The 22,551-nt window shown below is 36.5% G+C and overlaps 1 protein-coding gene across 12 annotated transcripts in view; it reads left to right on the top strand.

Moving 5' to 3' along the window:
- ERC2 (ELKS/RAB6-interacting/CAST family member 2) overlaps positions 1-22,551 on the top strand; it is a 901,328-nt gene that overhangs the window by 301,529 nt on the left and 577,248 nt on the right. For all 12 annotated transcript variants that reach the window (XR_004280876.1, XR_004280875.1, XR_004280877.1 and 9 more), the window contains 2 exons: positions 3,973-4,128; positions 17,978-18,145. Coding sequence is in view for 9 of the 12 variants with exons in the window: in XM_032322753.1 (XP_032178644.1) it covers positions 3,973-4,128; positions 17,978-18,145 (324 nt within the window). In the remaining 3 variants the exon portion in view is untranslated. The remainder of the gene's footprint in view (positions 1-3,972; positions 4,129-17,977; positions 18,146-22,551) is intronic.

Raw genomic sequence — 22,551 nt, 5'->3', positions numbered from 1 at the left:
AAATTTTAAAGGAAGCAAAACCTGTATGTACACAGAAAATAAGTTTATGTACAATGAAGGGATAGAATATGACTATAACAATTAAAATTAAAAAAATTTTTTAATGGTTTTGATAAGGTAAAATAGTTTAAGAAGATTAAAATAGAAAAGAGGAAAAATTTAAAAAATAGAATTAGAAAAAAATAAAATTTAAAAAATTTAACTTTGAAAGACTAAATAATCATGGGAAAAAAGCTGTGAGTTCTATGTATTCCATTCTCCTAGCTCTGGAGTTCCACAGTTTTCACTGATCGGTGAACTTGGTCTTGGCTGGTGTTCTTGCTAATCTTGTGGAGGTGAGGCCCATTGCCGTGATCCAAATGTCTTTGCCTGGGGCAGAATTGCACTGCCCTTGCTGGGGGCCGGGCTAAGTAATATGCTTCAGTTTGCTCTCATAGCTTTTGTTCCCTGAACACTTTCCGTAGAGCTTTGGAGGATGGAAACAAAAATGGCAGCCTCCCAATCTCTGACCACTTGTGGCCCCACTCCTTAGTATACCCTCAGAGAAAAGTTATCATTCCCTCCTGTCTTCCTGTCTCCAGCCATCTCCAAGCTCACCCAGCCTGTGACCAAGCATTTCTATCTCTAGTACATGGCTCTGTTTGGAGTCTCCAAATCCAGCAGATTCCTGCAATGTGCTTCCCCTGCCACCCTTCCCAGGGGAGGAAGGATAAGTCTCCCCAGATATGCTACTTGTGGGGTCCCTGCTTGAAAAGCAGTGGTCCAACTGTGCTTTGGATCACGGTTTAAGGTATCCCTGAGCTGAGAGCCCACTCCTCAGCTCTCTCTCTGCCTCGATCTTCCCAGTTCTGATACCTGGAATCTCCACTACAGACACCCCTGGTCTTTCTGTGACCCCGTGGGTCCTGAGACCACACTGTCCCTGCGAGGGCCCACCCCTCACTCAGCCTCTGGATTGTCGTCCCTTAGTGGAGCACACTTCCAAAAGTTTTAATTTTGTGCTCCATTGCTCTCCCACTTGCCAGGAGCTGGCCCCTCCCCCTGCGGACTCTCTTCCCATATATCACTTTGGATTCACTTCTCTGCATGTCCTGCCTTCCAGAATGTGGTCTGTTTTCTGTTTCTAGAATTGCTCCTCTTCCTCTCTTCGATTTCCTGTTGAGTTTGTAGGTGTTCAGAATTGTTTAATAATATCTAGCTTAACTCCTGGGACCAGATGAAATTTAGGTCTCCTATTCCTGCGCTGTCTTGCTCCCCACCCCCCGACATAGCTTTTTAAGTTTCCTATAGTGAGCGTATCTTTTTTGTTGTTGTTGTTAGATTTTATTTATTTGATAGAGAACGTGTACAAGCAGGGGGAGCAGCATCCAGAGGCAGAAGGAGAGGGAGAAGCCTCTGCAGGGAGCCCAATGTGGGGCTTGATCCCAGGATCCTGGGATCATCACCTGAGATGAAGGCAGATGATAGACTGGTTGAGTCACCCAAGCATCCTATAGTGTGCATGTCTTAATTTGATAGTAAAAAAAAAATGATTTAAAATGACTGCCATTTATTTAAGAGGCTCTTATGAATGTTTAGAAGTTCTTTTTCTGCATACTTTTTATTATGGCTGCTCTTTTTATCTACAGAGTTCTCATAGCTCAGAGCTCAAAAGAGTAACTAAAGATGCCTCCATACATACGTCCTTTTTTTTGGCTGCTATAACAAATACCACTTCTGGATGGCTTCAAAAACAGAAATGCATTTTCTCACAGTTCTGGAGGTTGGAAGTCCCAGATCAGGGTGAGAGCAAGTTTGGGTTCTGGTGAGAGCTCTTTTCCTGGCTTGCAGATTGCCACCTCCTTGCTGTGTCATCACATGGTCAAGAGCAAGAGAGAATAAAGTCTAGTGTCTCTTCTTATGAGGGCTTCATTCTCATGACCCCATGTAACCCTGATCACTCCTAAAAGCCTCATCTCCAAATACCATCTCATCTCCATCACATTAGGGGTTAGAGCTTCAACATAGGAATTTTAGAGGCACATAAACATTTAGTCTGGATACTCTTTTCACTCAAACTGGCAGTATACAGGATTTCTAGAAATTGCTCCTAGAATAGAAAAAGACTGGCAGGCTGTACATAAAACATGAGTGATGTTTATATCTTGATAGTAGGATTAGAGGGGAGTTTCTCCATTTTTTAGGAATTTAAGATGCATTACTTTTATACCTGAAAAAAATAACAGTAAATATTATTTTTAAAGGAAAATGAAGTACTAGAGACTATAACCTTCCATAGTAATCTTGCAGATTTCAGAATTTTTTATTTCATCTTTTTGGGGTTTCCTCAGAATTAATTAAAATGTCTTCAATACTTGGAGCACTTGAATGTTCACATGTAATGGCACTCAATAATAAATTGTTTCTCCTCATTTTCCTCCATTTAATGATGATGACAATGTTAAATCATAATATTAATGATGATTATATTGCCCTGTGAATCATACCATCAATTAGAGTATAGAATATAGGAAATATATGCCATAGAATATAGGAAATTAAAATGGAACATATCCACAAAATTTAGGACAGATGTATTTTTTAGAAAGTATTTCCTATGAGTTAGGTTTAAGTGAAATAGGCCATTCATTGTCTTTAGTTTTGGAACTCTTTATTTAGTCTTCTAGATTTTTTTTAGAAAAGATTTTATTTATTTATTTGACAGAGAGAGAATAGTCTTTTAGATTCTTGATAATGAATTGGTTAAAAAAAATGAGTTAGTTTGTTTTTAGTTAGCATTCAATGACAAATGTACTATCAGCTCTTTGGATTTTTATAATAAAAGGGTATGTATAGGGTGTCAGGGAGCAAACTTACATTCAAACTTTCATTGTTTTAGTTCAAAGACTGGTTGGAGTTTAACATCTCAGGTCAGGGATAGGTTTTCTCCCCTATAAGAACTCTTTCTTCTCTTCTTCTTTTTTTTTTTTTTTTTTTAAGGTTATTTATTTATTTATTTGACAGACAGAGATCACAAGTAGGCAGAGAGGCAGGCAGAGGGAGAGGAGGAAGCAGGCTCCCTGCCAAGCAGAGACTGATGTGGGCCTCGATCCCAGAACTCTGGGATCATGACCTGAGCCAAAGGCAGAGGCTTCAACCCACTGAGCCACCCAGGCGCCCTCTTCTCTTCTTTTCAATGCATCATTTCTTTCAGTGCTCTATCTTGTGTGTAATGTCTGTTATTTCCTTAAAAAAACTCTATGATTGTTTTTTTATCACCCTCTCAATCCCACATTTGAGTGTAATATTTTTAGTTTTTTCAACTCTGTAAGTCATGTGGATTAGAAATGCCCTGCAAGGTAGAAATGTTTTTTTGTCACGAAGGGAGCTGCTTGTAAAATAAACCATGACATTGTGATATTTTATTTTCAGTTGCTATAAATTTTCAATATTTAGTGTATCAGTCATACTAAATCAGGATTCAGTTATTTAATTTCATTGATGTCTGTATTCTAGATAAGAGTCCTTTTCCTCAGTAGATTTTAGTTTCCTTGTCTCTTAGAGTCCAATTACAAGTTTGCCTTATAAAACCAGGCACAGAGTATACATATGAACAAAGTTTTTTGTTTACAAGTAGACTAGAAATTGTATGCTGGCAAACTATATCTGAAATTACAAATTTGTCCACTTAAGTGGTTTTTTTTTAACACTTTTGTCACTGTTCCTTTAGTAATTTGATTTCCAGATATTAGATAAAAATATCTAAGCAACTCTCCGTATTGTATTGACACTTGATCTTTATTGGGAGCTTAAAAAATAATCTCACAAATGATCCTCACAGAAGTTAAAAATATATACTCTTCTGAATTTAGGGTTATGACTATACCATAATCAATGTATTACTACCCCCCAAAAACTTTCTGGAATTCTGTTTTGATGATACTGAAAAAACAATTTTCTTTCCTTTTTTTAACTTTTTTTTTTGAACAACAGGACACAAAAATTGCTTCATTGGAGAGAAACATAAGGGATCTGGAGGATGAGATCCAGATGTTAAAAGCCAATGGTGTGCTGAACACTGAGGACCGTGAAGAAGAGATCAAACAAATAGAGGTTTACAAAAGTCACTCCAAGTTCATGAAAACCAAGGTATGGTCCAAAGTTATAAACTTTTATACTCTTAATGTGACTGAAAATCTATGATTTACATACATACTTCCCCAAATACCCACATAACCTGTTTTATATGATATCATCTAATATATGGACAGTAAAGAAGTACACAGAAGATTTTTCGTTCAGAAGCATAGATTCCAATATGAGATCAGGGAACATCTTTGCCAAATTTCTACTTACTAAGGTGTTCAAGATTTCTTTTTTTTTTTTTAAGATTTTATTTATTTATTTGTCAGAGAGAGAGAGAGCAAGAGTGAGCACAGGCAGACAGAGAGGCAGGCAGAGTCAGAGGGAGAAGCAGTCTCCCTGCGGAGCAAGGAGCCCAATGTGGGACTCGATCCCAGGACGCTGGGATCATGACCTGAGCTGAAGGCAGCTCCTTAACCAACTGAGCCACCCAGGCATCTCTGTTCAAGATTTTCTAATGAGTAAGTTTGGTGTCTTGGGAGTTAACATTTATTTTTAGTAGTCTCCTCTCTTCCAAATTTCCCAAGTTTTCATAAGTTTGCTATTTTGCGAAGTTTGCATCATTGCCAAATTTTGGCCCATCCCTAAGAAGATGACTGTCTCCAAATGTATTGATCTTGGAAGTCAATGTAACTGATTTCAATGGTATGAAGACAGTTTGGTTTTAGTATAGTGCTTAAGGTAGAACTGACTTTGCATTGTAATACTACTGTTTGCTTAAATTATTCAACTTCTTTAAGCCTTAGTTTTATCATCCATGAAATAGGCATAGGATATAGGAAAGTACATTTATCATTAGGTTGGTTTGACAATTCCAAGGGATGATGCATTTAAAGCACTTAGTCCCTGACTAATCCCTAGAAAGCATTCAATAAATGTCAGGCATTGTTATTGATACTGTTATTATTATTTTTATATTATTATTATTTTTAAAGATTTTATTTATTCATTTGAAAGTAGATGGAGAGAGCAAATGAGAGGGAAAAACAGAGTGAGAGGGAGAAGCAGACACCCTGCTGAACAGGCAGCGTGATGAAGGGCTTGATCCTAGGACCTGAGATCACAACCTGAGCCAAAGACAGAGTCCTTTTTTTTTTTCTTTTTAATTTTTTATTTTTATTAAACATATAATATATTTTTATCCCCTGGGGTACGGGTATGTGAATCACCAGGTTTACACACTTCACAGCACTCACCATAGCACATACCCTCCCCCATGTCCATAACCCCACCCCCTTCCCCCAACCCCCCTCCCCCAGCAACCCTCAGTTTGTTTTGTGAGATTAAGAGTCACTTATGGTTTGTCTCCCTCCCAATCCCATCTTGTTTCATTTATTCTTCTCCAAAGGCAGATTCTTAATCAACTGAACCATCCGGGCGCCCTCATAGTGTTATTATTATTGGTATCTTTAGCTGTGGAATATTTATACAACATAATTATTGTAACCTAGTCCATTAATTTATATTGGTATTGCCAGTTTTAAAGAATTTAGTTTGTTACTTTCAAAATTAAACAAACTTTGGGCTACAAATGAACTGAACACCTAAATATCTATTATTTTGATACATGCATAATTACTTAATTTTTGAATAGCCCCAAGTAGGTCTTTTGAGACTTTGGGAAGCTTTTATTTATCCCTGGATTGAAATTATTTTGCTTTTGAAATAATAATCGCAACAATTAAAATTCTTTTTTCTTTTTTCTACCATGTACTCTTAAACTCCCCGTTATTGTTCCAGGTTTGACTTTTGTTTATTGCCTTATAAAATGCAGAAGGGGTAAGAGTTCTATGAGGAAGTAGTAGAAGTGGAGAGAGGAAATATTGAAATGGTGGTATGATTTTTATCATTGTGATATACATGCATATTCATTGCAGAGAATTTGCAAATTACAGAGAAGAATACATCTACTTCACCATGTCTATGTGTGTGTGTATGTGCATTTCTCTAGAGGAAAAACAAAAATTTTGCTTACTTTTGCTAACTTTACATTTGTAAATTGATGTTGAGATTATGTCAAAAGTTTAGATGAAGGAGTAGAGTGAGATCTGAGGAGAATATCCATTGGATTTGAATGTAACCACTTCCTTTCAGGGAGTTCCACAAAATGCAAAGTGGGCTTCCCTGTTCAGCCCTCTCTTCCAATTTCTTTTTTGCAGTCCTTCCCTCTCAGAAAGTTGAGCTGAGGTGTAGCAAGACCAGTGGTAGGGTGGCCTGTTGACCAAACAATGACCATTCCTTCTGGGATTAAGCTATGAAGATAAGTGTGAACTCATAACGTTTGGGCAGAATTATTGTTTTGGCTTAAACTTTTCCTCCCTGTCCTGTCATTCAACAGTGAGAGATAGTTCTTTTACAGCTAAAAATACCATGAAATTTATTTAGGTAAATAAAACATTCAGCAAATAGGCCTTTATTAGCTGCCAGGTGTCTGAGAGACCATTGGTCTTTGAGTTTGTTTTAACTTTTAATGTTTGATTACTTTTTAGAATTCCAAAAGTTGTCAGGTCAGAAGGATGTTTGAGGAGAGAAATGGAGTAAGATGGAAGAGTATAGGCTGACACATAAAGTGGACTCTGGCCAATCTCTAGCCTGTCATTGCTAGTTGCATGTTCTTGAAGAGTAACTTATGTCGCTCAGCCACTTTGTTCTTCTACAAAATGGGGCAACATGATAAACCTTAGTGGGAGACTCACAGGCTTAAATGAAATAATGTAACTAAAATGCTTGGTTCAAAAAAGTAGCTAATAATTATCCCCATTATTATTAAAGAAGTATAATAACCAAACAATAATAATAATATCAATAATAATAATAATAATAAATGTTGTATTTGACTTGATTAATGGGGAAAATTGATTTCTAAGAATACAAATAAAAACAAGATTTTATAAAGTCATGCAGAAGTCCTGTACAGACTGATAAAGATAGCAAAAAGTATTAGAATTAATTTTTTATATCTTCTCCATTGAAAGAATGTTCTTATTGGATTAACTCTTAACATTCATTGTTTATACTTTCTATCATTACTTCAATTGCTTATTTTTCTTATTTCTGCTTTGAGAGGAGAGGATGGATATAGTTGAGCCGGTCTATGAAGACATAGCTACTTAAAAAAAATAAAAACAAAACAAAAAACATAGCTACTGCTAAACATTTTAGTCCTGAGTGCTTGTGTTTTGTGATTTGTGGGATCCTGGAGGCTGTGTGAACTGATTCCAGTCAGGTGAATCACTTGCCATGGAATTTATTAAATTTTAGAGGCATGGATTGATGTCCTCTAAAATTAGATTATTAACATAGTTTATGGTCTGTTGTGGCCTATCTGGATAACTTTTTTAAAAAAAGATTTTATTTATTTGACACAGAGAGAGAGAGAGAGAACAAGAAGGGGGAGCAGCAGGCAGAGGGAGAAGCAGGTTCTCTGGTGAGCAGGGACCCTGGTGAATGGCTCAATCCCAGGACTCTGGATCATAACCTGAGCCAAGAGCAGACACATAAGCAACTGAGCCACCCAGGCACACCTGGATAACTTTTCTACAAGATTTATATGAATCTGTTGCTTGTCAACATTATTAGAGATAACTGAAGGGTTAATTTTTGCAATAGTTGGTTGTACACACTGATAGAGTAATTGTTTAGTTCATCATTACAGTCTTTGAACTCTTTCACTTGCACAGAATTGTATGGATAAAGCTTTTAATGGTGGATTTTTGAGCTCTGTGGTTCCCAAAGACTTATTAAACCTTGTTTTTAGCACATGACATTGAGCTAGCTACTGAAGGGCTCTAAAAGTAGTGCATATTCAAAATGTTTCTCACTTCAAAGCCAATTCTGACCACTTAATTGGGAAAGTAAGAAATGTCCTGGACAAACTACCCTGAAGATTTGATGAGAGGAGAGTTAACTTCTGGATGGAGTAATACAAGTAGTTTAAGTTTGCTTAGTGGTTTTTTTTTTGTTGTTTGTTGTTTTTGTTTTTTGTGGGTTTTTTTGGTCTAAATAACCAGATTGGCAAAATAGCAATGACAGGTCTGGTTGAGGAATGCAAACTCAAATCAGTGACTGAGCAAACCAAGAAGGGTAAGTAAAAATACTGTCCCACCCCAACCCCACACAGAAGAGGAAGTGGGAAGAACTCCATTCAATTGAAATGGCAGGTTTTCCAAAAAAGGAAGGAAATGTTAGATTTCAACTGCAAACACCTAGAGGCTCAGAAGCTTACCTGGGGGAAATAGAAATGTAATTGTGAAACTCAAGGGTTTAGTGAGGCAGTGATAGAAGTGGAAATTAGAAAGGGACTTTGGATCTGGACTAGCAAAAAAAATGCAGGCATAGTTGACTTTAGAAATTGTTACAGTTTATACAGACTCAGAGTCCTGGTAGAACATTTCAGAAATTCTTCTGAGATGCTGCCTAAGGAGGGGAATGGAAATCTAGGAACCAAATCTGAAATTACAGCGAAATATTGTTACTTCTTCTTGCTGTTTGTGATGAATATGTAGAAAGCTTTTAAAAGAGCCTGGAGAGCTTCTTTTTTACTTGGTGTTTTGGAAGGGTGCCTTCAGAGTGATAACTGTTTGCAAAGGCAATAGCCTTGGAGGTGGTCTTCCATCTGAGTATTTCTCAATAGAGATCTAAAATGATTTCTATCATGCTTCTAAATCAAAATAAAAAAAAAGTAAAAAAAAAATTCAACTTGATCATGAAAAAAGCTCCTAAAATTAGATAAACACATATTTACATTCTCATTTGACTTTTTTTTTGAAATTTTAATCAAAAATTGTTTTTATAACCCATTGACTGATAAAATTGACTCAAAATTTGATTGCTCTTCATTGACAGGGCATGACCTCAAATCAATCTCAATATATAATTGTTCCAAGTAGGTAATAAATGTAGCTAATAATAATTATGTATGTGAACTCATTTCTAGATATAAAAGTTTGTTGAAATAGATAATTTTAAATGTTTCAATAAAAAATTAAAATAGAAACAGTGTTGTGAAATGTGAAGGGAGTGCTGCTTGCATTAGTTATTAAAATGAGTAAAGCATGTAGGTTTGGAGGGAAAGGAAGTGTTTTAAATGGCCCTGTGAAATGGCATGCACCTCCATTTTGATGCTGAACAGATGACTAGGACTGGTAGGACCTCTTGAAAGCTTTGTGATTAAATTAAGTAGAAGTGAAGACCCAAATTGCTTTTATAAATATGATGTCATAGAAAAACTGTGACATAACATGTTTGCAAAGGTGGAAGGTGAATTGCAAAAATGTAAAAGTATAGTTTAGAGTCTCAACTTGTGCACAGGCACAAATACGAGACATAGTTGGCCAGGATGGAAATCTTTAATCCCTTTGGCACATGCACGTTTTGCCTGAGAACTGAGATGCAATCCTGAAAACTTGGAGGACTCAGACTGTGCAGACAGAATCTATGAGGCCATGAGTTACCTTCAGAGCACTGTTAAGCCTTTAAGAATGGAATGTACCATATAAATAATTGTTTTTCTGTAGGGAAAGAATGATGGCATCCCCTATTCCATACAAGGCTTTGTTCCTAATGTAACACATTTTTCATCTACTGATCTCAGTACTTCTGTATTAGTCACTCCCTTTGTTTTAGGAGTTTGACACCACTCTGCTGTCCTAGAGCTCCTCTTTTATTCTGAATTTGTAACACATTTTCTTATTAACCTCTGAAGGATTACAAACCTCATAACCCAAACTGCATGATAATAAGCATATCACTTTCTAGACATGAGGGCCATATCTGCAGTGAAAAAGAAGCTGTTTTCCTTGGCAAGGGAGTGTTTTAAGGGTGTTGGTTGTGTCACAGACGTAAGCGGTGGAAGAACTTTCAGACGAGATGAAGTGTTCCTGATGTCCACATGGACTTCATATAAAGCGTGTGATGTAATTCCTATTGGCTTTTCTTCTTGCCATCACTGAGACAGACCTTCCCCAGCCTCGGTTCTCATGTATGTTCGATTGCATCACTTTCCATTTTTATTGAGTTTATGGCTATAAAAGAAGCAAAAAGCATATTTTTATGGACGAATATGATTTTCTACCCTGTAACTATATTCCCCTTAGAAAAGCCCTTTTCTGTTATTGTCTGCGTAAAATATTTATTTGAAATTTACCTCATGGCAGTGATGGTCTGAAAACTATTTAAAGCAACTGTCTATTTAATATTTATAGGCTGAAATAGTTCTATCATTATCAGTCTATTTTTATTGAATAAAGTAGGTGTATGTAGAACTTGTCATGTTCTTCCTTCCTATTAAATACCACTCTGTTGATCAACTTAATTTCATTCAAATTCCTCTCTTAATACCCCATTCCCACACTAAATTTCTACCCTGATACTTGTAGAAGTTAGCTCAAATCATTTTTTTATACTATAAACATCATCTTTGCTTAAGCATATAAAGTTCAAAGTTTTTTTTTTTAGCTTTATTTTAAGATGAATCAGTTTCATATGTGGAATCAACTCTATACTGTGCTGGCAGCTACAACTGCATGTGATTTAGACCCATACCCCACATGAAGAATGCTGATCTTGCTGATCACAACAGATTTTATTTCTTTTATAATTTTAGTTAATCTTAATCCAGATTTTCCCTTTTTTAATTTATACTCTGTTCTTGTTATATGAGAGAGAGAGAGAAAGAGGGAAAGAGAGAAATTACTTTTATTACAGGTGAAAATGATCATAGACTCATGATTCATTAAATTATAAAGAAGAAATGTGTTTTATGGATTTCATCTACCTGATCAGTGCCACCATCTGTTCACACATACCCAGAGCATATTGATAATCAATCACAACTCTTTTTCAGTGCATCTTTAAACATATTCAGAATCCTTCTCAAGACTGCTGGTCACTACCAAATCTCTATATTTGGCAAGCAAGATAAAACCCATTTCTCCCCTGCTCTAGTCTGACTTCATCCTGCAAATGGGATTCCACCTCAACCGTTCTAGTGAGTTGCACAACCTGAACAATTCCAAAAAAGGGGGTCCTATTTATTTGTAAGCATCCTACTCTGTTCATTCTCAGCAGTTATTGTCAGCAAATTTATTCTTTTTTATGCCACATTTAGTTTTGAAAAGAACAAAAAATGTTGGATAAAATATATTTTCAAAACATATATTTTATTTTATTTTAAGATTTTTTAAAAAATTCATTTGACAGACAGAAATCACAAGCAGGCAGAGAAAGAGGAAGGGAAGCAGGCTCCCTGCTGAGCAGAGAGCCTGCCACCAGGCTGGATCCCAGGACCCTGAGATTATGACCTGAGCTGAAGGCAGAGGCCTTAACCCACTGAGCCACCCAGGTGCCCCTAAAACATATATTTTAAAATGTACTTATAGGGATGCCTGGGTGGTTCAGTTGGTTAGGTAACTGCCTTCGGCTCAGGTCATGATCCTGGAGTCCTGGGATTGAGTCTCGCATCGGGCTCCCTGCTCAGCAGGAAGTCTGCTTCTCCCCCTGACCCTCCCACTTCTCATGCTCTCTCTCTCTCTCTCTCTCTCATTATCAAATAAATAAATAAAATCTTAATAAAATGTACTTAAGAACTCTCAAGTCAGAAAAAAATCTCAAGAGCCAAACTAAGCCAAAGCAGGGGGCTGGAGTGATAACAGAACACTGGTTCTATCTTCTTATTGGCATTTCCTAGACAGGTGAACTTAAGCATTAGTTTCTACAGTTATGGGAACATTGAAGGAAAGAGATAGAAGCCTGAGTCTGTTGAAGATGAAGAGTCAAATAGGAATTCCACTACCACTATCACATTAAACTGGGGTCCCAGAGACTCTTAGTACAGGATAAACTAAAAACCTTCCCATTGTGCTTTCCTCCCACCTATATTAGGGGAATCCAGGGACAATTACCTATTTTAAGACTTTGAGCCAAGTGAAAGTTGAAAAAAAAACGAGCTTTAAGAATCCATAACCACAGAGGGCTCTTGCACAGATGTGCAGTATAAGGTGATCCAAAAACTTCAAGTAAAGAATGGAGTTTAATGGGGCCCTTAGTTGATAGTGCCCCAGGTATTGGCAGAGACAAAAGCTCTGAAGGGCCACAAGTTCAACTTAGACCTCAAAGTTTTTCTCCAGATAAAGTTCTAAAAAACATGAATCACAGAAAAAAATTTTTTAAAAATCACAAAACTGGACAGAAACCAAACTATCATAATTGATAGCTGGTACAAAGAATAAACAGCAGAACTAAAAGGCAAGGACGTCAGAAATGGGAATTTCAAGACAAACACTATGAAATAAGTATGTTTAATATGTTTAAGTAAATAAAATAGAGGATTGAAAACATGAATAAGGGTCAAGAAACTATAAGAATGCCAAGCATATTTAAAGAGAACCCCCCCAATATGTCTAGATATGGGAAAATATAAAAATGGAAATTTAAGTTTAATGACTAGGTTTAACTTCAGGGTGATCGTAGCAGAGAAGACTTGTAATGAACTAGAAAATAGAGTAGAATAAAGTAAATAAAAAGAAATACATGAAACATATGTTAAGATACATAGAAGACAGAATAAGAAGGTCTGGCATATGTTTAATCAGAGTTCAGAAGGAAAGAGAGGTGGGGAGTGGGGACAGAGTCACTACACTGAAGACATATTTGAAGAGCAGAAAGCAGAGAATTTTCCAAAACTGCTGCAGGTACCAGTCCATAAAATCAGGAAGCTCAGAGTACCCCAGAGAGGATAAATAAAAAGAAATCTGTTTGCATGAGAGTAAAGCCATCATCTCAGATGCAAAAATAAAAAGGTTTTTAAAAACAGAACACCTGTCTGAAGAAGATACAGTAATGGCTAATGAGTAAATTAAAACATGCTTAATATCATTAGTCATTAGAGAAATCAAAACCACAATGAGGTATTACTTCATACCCACTGGAATGGCAATAATTAAAAAGACGTACTAACAAGTGTTGGTGAGAATACGATGAAATTAGAACCCTCATATATTGCTAGTGGGAACATAAAATGGTACATTTTGGAAAACATATCATATGACCCAGCAATTCCACACCTATATATACACCCAAGAGAAATAAAAACGTTATGTTCACACAGACTTGCATATGAATATTCTTAGGAGCATTATTTATAATAACCAGAACATGGAAACAACCTGAGTGTCCCCCTCAGCTGGTAAATGGATAGACAAAATGTGGTATATTCATTCAGTATACCATTTATTACTCAACAATAAAAAGGAATGAAGTACAGATACATACTCCAACATGGATGAATCTTGAAACATTGTGCTATGTGAGAGAAGGCAATCACAAAGTATGTATATTGTAAGATTCCATTTATATAAAATTCCTAGAATAGACAGAAAGTAGATTATTAGTTGCCTAAGTCTGGGGTTGGAAGGTGGAAAATATGGAGAGTGACTTCTAATTGTTACTAGGTTTCATTTTGGGATGAAGAAAATGATCTAAATTGTGATTATGATGGTTGCACAATTCTGTTGATATACTAAAAACCATCATTTCTACTCTTGAAGCAGTTGAACTATATAGCATATAAATTATATTTCAATAAAACTATTTAAAAAGGCAGCTAATGGAAGAAAGTCCCAATACCTATAAAGCAATGAATTTGGAGTGATAGCTTGACTTCTTAATAGCTTTTGTTAGCCAGAAGATGGCTGAGAAAAGTATCTCTTAACCTAGAAAATTTCTTTTAATAATGAGCAATAATATTTTAAAAAGTTGTTGGGATATTTTTAGATAAAAATTGAGTTTGCCACCAATAAAATCCTACTAAAAGAATTTTAAATGTTGGATTTTAGGCAAAAGGAGATTTCTGACAATATCTGAGATGCAGGAACAAGTAACAAAGTTAGTGATGAATGTGGGGGTAAATCTAAACAAACACAGACTGTAAAAAAGTAATGATGAATTAAAAACAAAATAGGGAAGAACTGAAATACATGACAGTAATGTAGACTACTACATTACTGTCAAGGGGATGGTGGCTGAACTTAAAGCGTCTTAAGATCCTTCTGTTATTCAGAAAGAATGTAAGCATAGGTTGACTTTAGACTTAGGTAAACCATGTATCAGAAAATCTACTGGACTTAAAATATTAAATGTGATGAGTGAATAAAAAAATGTAAGTATGCTATACTTTCTAGGGTAGTAACCTAAGGATTAGAAATAAATGAAATAAACATAAAATAAATATAAATAAAGGTATAACTTTTAAATGAGTAGAGGCAAAAAAAATAAAAAATGGAATTGGAAAAAAATTCTTTCAAAAGGCAAGAATTAAAAGAGAAGTAATAGAAATGGCAGTATATTTAGAAAGCACAAGGTAAGATGGTTGAAATAAAATCACATATATCTGTAATGATAATAAATGCTCCATTTAATTTTATCAGGATAAAAGAATCTGGGTATATGCTATTACAAGAGACATCTACAACATAAAGTTAATGATACATTGAAAGTGAAAAAAAGATACACCAACCGAATATTAACTTAAGAAAGCTGTCATAGACTTTATGGCAAGGAATCCATTTTCAAGCCAATAAATATAGATCATTGCACTCAGTAATTTTTAGATATAGATTCTTTTCTAGTAGACAGTATACAAAGCACATTTATGATAACTGATCACATACTCTGTCATAAAGCAATCACACCAATTTCAAATGATTAGTATCAAACAGACCTTATTCTCTATTCACAAAGCAAACAAGCAAGAAAAAACACAAAGATAACTAGGAAACATCCATATATAAAATATATATATATATTTTAAAGATTTTATTTATTTATTTGACAGACAGAGATCACAAGTAGGCAGAGAGGCAGGCAGAGAGAGGGAGGGAAGCAGGCTCCCTGCTGAGCAGAGAGCCCGACTCGGAGCTCGATCCTAGGACTCTGGGATCATGACCTGAGCCGAAGGCAGAGGCTTTATTTAACCCACTGAACCATCCAGACGCCCCAACATCCATATATTTTTAGAGTAAGAAGCAAATTTCTGAATTCTTTGTGAGTTGAAGAATAAATAATAACGGAAGTCAGAAAATATTTATGATGGAATAAAAATGTCAATACTAAATATCAAGCTAAAATGTTACAGGGAAATTTATAGTATTAAGACACATATATGGAAAGAAAAAGGAGTGAAAATTAGTGAGATAATTGTCCAACCAAAGAAAGCAGTAGGAAGGAAATTCAAAAAATAAGCGCTCAAATTAATGAAATAGAGAATAAGAATGTTCGGAGTGCCTGGGTGGCTCAGTCATTAAGTGTCTGCCTTCTGCTCAGGTCATGGTCCTAGGGCCCTGGGATTGAGTCCCAGGTAGGGCTCCCTTTTTGGCAGGGAGTCTGCTTTTCCCTCTGCCTCCCCTTTCCCCTGCTTGTGATCTCTCTCTCTCTCTCTATCTCATGTGTTCTCTCTCCCAGATAAATAAATACAATCTTAAAAAAAAAAAAAAAGAAAGAAAGAAAGAAAAGAAAAGAATAATGTTGGATGATCGACACAGCCAAAATTGGCTCTTTGAAGAGATTATTTAATGTGACATGCCTCTGCAGAGCCGCATCAAAGAAAAGAGTAAAATTAAAGAATATTAGGAATGAAATAGAAGAGTCATAGATGCCATAGGTATTGAAAGATAAATGGGTTTTATGAAAATTTTTCTGCTAAGTAATGGTGAATATTTAGATAAAATGAAAAATTCTTAGGAGAAAAAACTTATTATCAAAATTGACTCAAATAATTAGAAACACAAATATTTCTATAACCATTAAATAGATGAAGTAAGTAACAGTCTTCGGAGAAAGAAAATACCAGCTTTACTGGTGATTTCTAAATGAAAGTTAACAGTAAGAAAATTTCAGTTTTACACAAACGATTTCGGAACACATTAAAAGAGCGAGCACTCCATTTAGAAGGCAAACTTGGTACTAAAACCTGATGAGGACAACACAAAATGGGAAAATTACAAACCAGTCTTATCCATAAACATAGATGAAAGATCCTGACAAAATATTAGTAAACTGAATCCAGTAACATATAACAATATAATATATCATGACCAAGTGGGATTTTTCATAGTTGTGCAAGGAGAGCTGAGTATTTTAAAAATTCATTAATGTAATTCATTTCAATAACATATTAAAGGTGAAAAAATGTGATAAATCATGAGAAGCAGAAAAATGTTTATTAATATTAAGCATTCCTTAATGATTAAAAAAAACAACTCTTGGCAAAGTTGTAATAAAAGGGAACTTCCTGTAACTTAGGAGTGCCTATAAAAAGCTAAAGCAAACATCAAACTTAATGATGAAACACTGAAATTCTTGCCTTCAAGACCAGGAACAAGGTGAAAAGGAGCCACAGTTTCTTCTAGATCTCTCTGTCTTTCTACATGGCCTGTCCATGTGGCTGGTATGGCCTTTATAGCATCATGGTCAGAGGGTGGCTGGATTTCTAACATGGTGGCCGGCTTCCAGCTGGAGGAGACTAAATGTGCCTGTTCTCCTACAGACAAGGACCAGAACTAACACTTTGGCTGCATTTACTGGTTGAAGCAATCCACAGTTTAGCCCAGGTTCAAGAGGAGAGTAAACAGACTCCACCTTTAGTTGTGAGTACAACATGTGTGTATAAGCAGGAAGAGCTTGGTGGCAGTCCTCTTTGGAGATCATCTACCATAACTATCAGCCTGGTAAAAATGTAGAAGTCTGGTGACGCATGATGTTGACAACGATGTGGAGTGATTGGCACACTTACACACTCCTTGTGACCTCAATATGAGTATAACAGCATTGGTAAACATTTTGGTGTTATCTATGTAGTCCAGCAATTTAACTCCTAGATCATTTTGCTATGTGTACCAGGTGATATATATATAAGAACATTCAGAATAGCAATTTTTGTTCTAGCAAAAAACCTAGAAACCGACCAAAATGTCTATTAGCAGCAGAATGGGCAAACAAATTGTGGTGCAGTCTTACAATAGAATTCCGTACTTCAGGGAAAATGAGCAAATTGTATGTACAATAACATGATTTAATCTTTAGGACATAAGATTGAGTAGAAAAAAGCTAGGTACTAAAAAAATACACAGAACAAATGAAGTTTAAAGACAAAAAACATATGTAAAAACAAGCAAGGGAATGACAAACACACAATTTAGGGTGGTAATTATTTCTGCATTAAGAGAGAAGAAGATAGAAATGGGTTGGGATGTAGATTCTAATGATCTTTTTTGGTGATTTGAATGATGAATGTTTCTCATATTATTTTTCCTTATACTTTCTATAATTTTATGTTCTTTTGTGTCTTTTCAGTATTTAATATAAACAAAAAACCTTTAATACTTTTTTGGGGGGGGGTGAGGATTCTTTTTTTTTTTTTTTTTGCCAAATGATTGCTTTGAATGATCATTTCCACTGTTGAGTAGCAGAGAAGGACCAGGGTATGTCTTGGGTTAGTTACCTTATTTAGCAACCTGTTGCCCCTTCTGAGGATCTTGGTGAATAATTTATATTGCTTCATGGATGAGGAGTGGATCTGGCTAGGAAGCCTTCATTCCACTGTGACTCTTGGTCCACAGTGAGATGGAAGGTGGAAGACAGTTTGCTGACCTTACTTTTCTGTTTTTTATGCTCTTGACTACCTTTATAGAGCCTCTGCAGCCTCTAAGAACTTCCAAGGCCTTCTTTTCAGGCAAACTTGTTGGTTTGCCTTGTTGAATTAATGATCATTAGCTGTTGAAAATTAAGAGAAATCAGCAGCTCACAAATGTAAAGAGTAGGAATGTGGCTTCTAATTTCTTGCAATATTGTTGTTTCACAGATTGATCAGCTGAAGCAGGAACTTTCAAAGAAGGAGTCAGAACTTCTTGCCTTACAAACAAAGCTTGAAACCCTTAGCAATCAAAATTCAGATTGCAAGCAACACATTGAAGTGCTTAAAGAGTCGCTTACTGCCAAAGAACAGAGGGCTGCCATCCTTCAGACCGAGGTAAGGCACTGTTTCAGGATTCCAGGCAGCAGACGTTGAGTTGATAGAAAATATCCTACCTGGACAGCTTTCTTTAGAAGATCCCTTATCCAACCCCCTGGGGCCAGATGTGTTTTGGATATCAGATGTTCCAGGGATTTTGGAAAGGTAAGACCCATATCACAGATTGCATAACACTCGCAGTGGGGATATAGCAACACCCTATAACAAACAAATGACTATTTCTGCAGAAAAAAAAATTGCTCACACTAAAGTAGGGTAAATAAAAACTGTGTGAGTAGCATCCTATTAGTTCATGTCAGGTTGTTCCACCCCAAAAGAGTTTGTTTTACACTGGAATTTTTTTTTTTTTCATTTTTCAGAGTTTTTGGATTTGGGAACCATAAATAAATGGTTGGATCTATAATGGTATTATCAAAATCATGAAAAAGTTGCAATGTCATTTGCCTTACTTGCTGTGTATCTGTATAGGTCCCTCTCTGTGATTCGAGGGGTTTCTTACTTCCTAAAGAGTATCCTCAATTTTAAAGATTCTTTTACCTATTGAAGAAAGTTGAAATTTGTGTGAGTTTTTTAAAAAGAAATATTGGTTTGTTACTTCTTATTCATACTTAGAAGAAAACCAAATACATGTTACTATCCTATTTCCTTGCTTCTCTTCATTGAGTTATATCTTTGGGCTTGCTAAGAAAAGCAAAACACAAGCTAGTTATGTAAGTAAAACAGCTGCCAGAAAATAAATTATTGCATGTGGACAATAGCAAAGAATGTGGTGAATCTCCCTGATTTTTGGGGTTAAGGCTGATCTGTGGGTTTCTGTGGGAGAAGGCAGTCTAATTGAGTTGCACTTGTGCTCTTTAAGCCATGCCTTCATAATTGTGTGTGGGGAGGTTTAGATTTTCCTTGGATTTAAGGGGGCCATTGAGAAGGCCTATGCCCTCAGTCAAGGTGCAGCAGTGTCCTGAGGTGAAAGGAAACAACCTCCAGATTGGATGGGTCTTGGCATGTGTGTGACTCAGCCCCTGTGCACTTGACACTGGCTCGTAGGCAGTTATTTGATCACTGTAAACCAAAATGGTCACATTGACCTCAGTGATGCAGATATTTCACATTTAAGAAACATCATTTTCAGTTCTGTGTGGTTTCATTGGGAAATTAGAAGCACGGATATTTTATTTTACACGGTTAAAATTTGAGCTCTGCCATAAATTGGAAGACAGCCTGTATCTCTCTTGAAGAAGCTACAGTGTATCTAGTCCAGAACTGTGCCAATACTGTAGCCACTAGCCACAGGTGGCCAATCAAACTTAACTAAAATTATGTAAAATTTAAAATGTAGTTTCTTAGGCACACTAGCCATATTTGAAGTATTTAATAGTCACATGTGGCTAGTGACTTGTTTATGAGAAAGTAAGCCATAGAACATTTCTGCTATCTGGCACTTATCTAAATAGGGTTTAAAAACTATGGCTTATGGGACAAAGCCCACTTACTGCATTTCTTTATAAATAAAGGTTTATTAGAACACAGCCATACCCCGTCATCTGTGTGTTGTCTTTGGCTCTTTTGGGGCATCAGCAGCAGAATTTAATAGTGTCAGAGGCCATCTGGTCCTTAAAGTTGAAAATATTTACTTTCCAGCCCTTTATAGAGAAAGTTTGCCAAGCCATGGGATTGTGATTTTGTGGGAAGAGGGTTGAGTGGGAATTGAAATGTCCTCTTCCTACCAGTCGTAGTCTGAACAGGACCAGATAGTTTGCTGACCCCTGTTGTAGAACAAGGGTCAATTTGTTTTCACAGTGATTATTCACAACACTTGGTTGTCTTGGGTTGGCAATGACACAAGCATTACTAATAATGCTGTGTAATTCTGCTGCTGTGTATTAGGTAGAAGGTAATTTGAGAAGCAAGGCAATCTGTTGTGGTATTACTTGAACTGGGAATCAGGCGTCTTGATGGTTCCTTTCCAGCAGGAAAGGAAGAAATGTCAGCTCAAAAAGTCTTACTACCTTCCTCTCATTACCTTATACTGATGAGTGCTGTATCCCCCGGCCTCTTTCCCTTTCCTTATACTCTCCCCTGTATCTTACTCTTCTCAAGTTAATGTAGTCTAAATCAGACCTATACATTTTTCATGAAAAAGACAGTGGTAGCATTATGTGAATAGCTTCCAACCCATGTTCAATAATTAAAATGACCCAATAAAGAGATGGTGCTTTGAAGTAGAAAAAATTGTTCTCTGTGTGCAGAGAAAGTGAGGTGATTTTCTAGTTTCCTGCTTTGAAGTTGGGAGTGTGAGATTAATGATCTTATCAACTGGAAACATCCAAGGAAATTTCTTTTGCCTTTTTTTTTCTTTTAAAATCTTTGTAAATCGAAATGGAGAATGTTATCTAATGATCTCCATCTCTTAGGGGAAGCAGTTGAAGTTGAAATTAGCTCTAATTGTTGGATTATAAGCAAAGGATTTTTGGCAGCAGGGTAAAGTCCATTAAAGAAATTTTCCTGCTTCTTGGAGAAACAGACAGAAGTAAGAATTTCCCTACCTAACATGTGGTAGATTAGTGAGTGAGTCAGTGAGTGAGATATTTTATGTTTTGTTGTGCCCTATAATGAAAGACCTGAGTTTACACTCATATGAAAGATATGGTGCTCATTCTTGGAGGGGGTTATACCTGATAGTTCCTTCCAGTTAGATTCCTGAGTCATTCCTGTAAGTTCTTGCTAAAACAGGAGAGGGCTGTCCCTAGAATGGGAAGAGCATGTTGGCTTATTTGGAAAATTTGTACCATCAACTGGGTTTGGCTACTCTTAGAATATGGTATAAAGGACAGATACTTCTGGCATAAAGGTTCATCACTGCAAGGAAGCATTTGCTACCAGGGTATTTGGGTTTAGGAGGTAGTAGGATGAAGGGTGGGATGAGGGGTGGAAGGCAAGTTGTCTGGGTTTGTGGCTATGTGGCTTGGCTCCTGGGTTGGTTTGTTTTAACTTGTACAAATGCCCAGACGCTTTTTGACATGTGTGCAATAAATCAATGGAATAATAATTACACATACACAGAGATACACCACATAGCTCTTAACATAACATTTTGCTTTTTAAAATAGCTTCAAAGGACCCAAGGCCAAGTTTCTTATTTTGCTACTTTCCTTGCTGTTTTCTATGTACCAACTTAGCCCCATCTGCCGACACATTAATTCAGTGGCAGTAGTGATACTCATGAATTGGCTTTTTTAGCACCTTGATTTTTCTAGATTTCAATGAATAATTACCAACATATTCAGAAATTAGGAAGAAGAAAGGCCTAGCTATTATTCTATGGTCTTAAATAAAATATATGAAGAACACAGCATTTAGAAGTGGGAGATGTATGGACATGCCTTTGCTTCCCCATTATGTAACTGCAACATGAATAAGACTTAAACCTTTCTGAGTCGCCATGTCTTGATGTATGAAATGCCAGTCACTGTGCCAGCCTGATGCATCTGTCTGAAAAGTGCTTTGAGTGCGGGGGGGTGCAGGGGTTCTAGATGTAAATTGTGCTATCATCATTGCTGTTGTTATTATTATTACTATTGTATATCAGGATGTTTAGGGAATCCTCTATGTTACTTCTTTTTTTTTTTTTTTAATTAATTTTTTATTTTTTATAAACATATATTTTTATCCCCAGGGGTACAGGTCTGTGAATCACCAGGTTTACACACTTCACAGCACTCACCAAAGCACATACCGTCCCCAATGTCCATAATCCCACCCCCTTCTCCCAAACCCCCTCCCCCCAGCAACGCTCAGTTTGTTTTGTGAGATTAAGAGTCACTTATGGTTTGTCTCCCTCCCAATCCCATCTTGCTTCATTGATTCTTCTCCTACCCACTTAAGCCCCCATGTTGCATCACCACTTCCTCATATCAGGGAGATCATATGATAGTTGTCTTTCTCTGCTTGACTTATTTCGCTAAGCATGATACGCTCTAGTTCCATCCATGTTGTCGCAAATGGCAAGATTTCATTTCTTTTGATGGCTGCATAGTATTCCATTGTGTATATATACCACATCTTCTTGATCCATTCATCTGTTGATGGACATCTAGGTTCTTTCCATAGTTTGGCTATTGTGGACATTGCTGCTATAAACATTCGGGTGCATGTGCCCCTTTGGATCACTACATTTGTATCCTTAGGGTAAATACCCAATAGTGCAATTGCTGGGTCATAGGGCAGTTCTATTTTCAACATTTTGAGGAACCTCCATGCTGTTTTCCAGAGTGGCTGCACCAGCTTGCATTCCCACCAACAGTGTAGGAGGGTTCCCCTTTCTCCGCATCCTCGCCAGCATCTGTCATTTCCTGACTTGATGATTTTAGCCATTCTGACTGGTGTGAGGTGATATCTCATTGTGG

The sequence above is a fragment of the Mustela erminea genome, chromosome 1 (genome assembly GCF_009829155.1).
Source record: "Mustela erminea isolate mMusErm1 chromosome 1, mMusErm1.Pri, whole genome shotgun sequence".
In the NCBI taxonomy this organism is placed as follows: domain Eukaryota; kingdom Metazoa; phylum Chordata; class Mammalia; order Carnivora; family Mustelidae; genus Mustela; species Mustela erminea.
The sequence above is the reverse complement of the archived record's forward strand: the minus strand, read 5'-3'. Positions and strand labels throughout refer to the sequence as shown.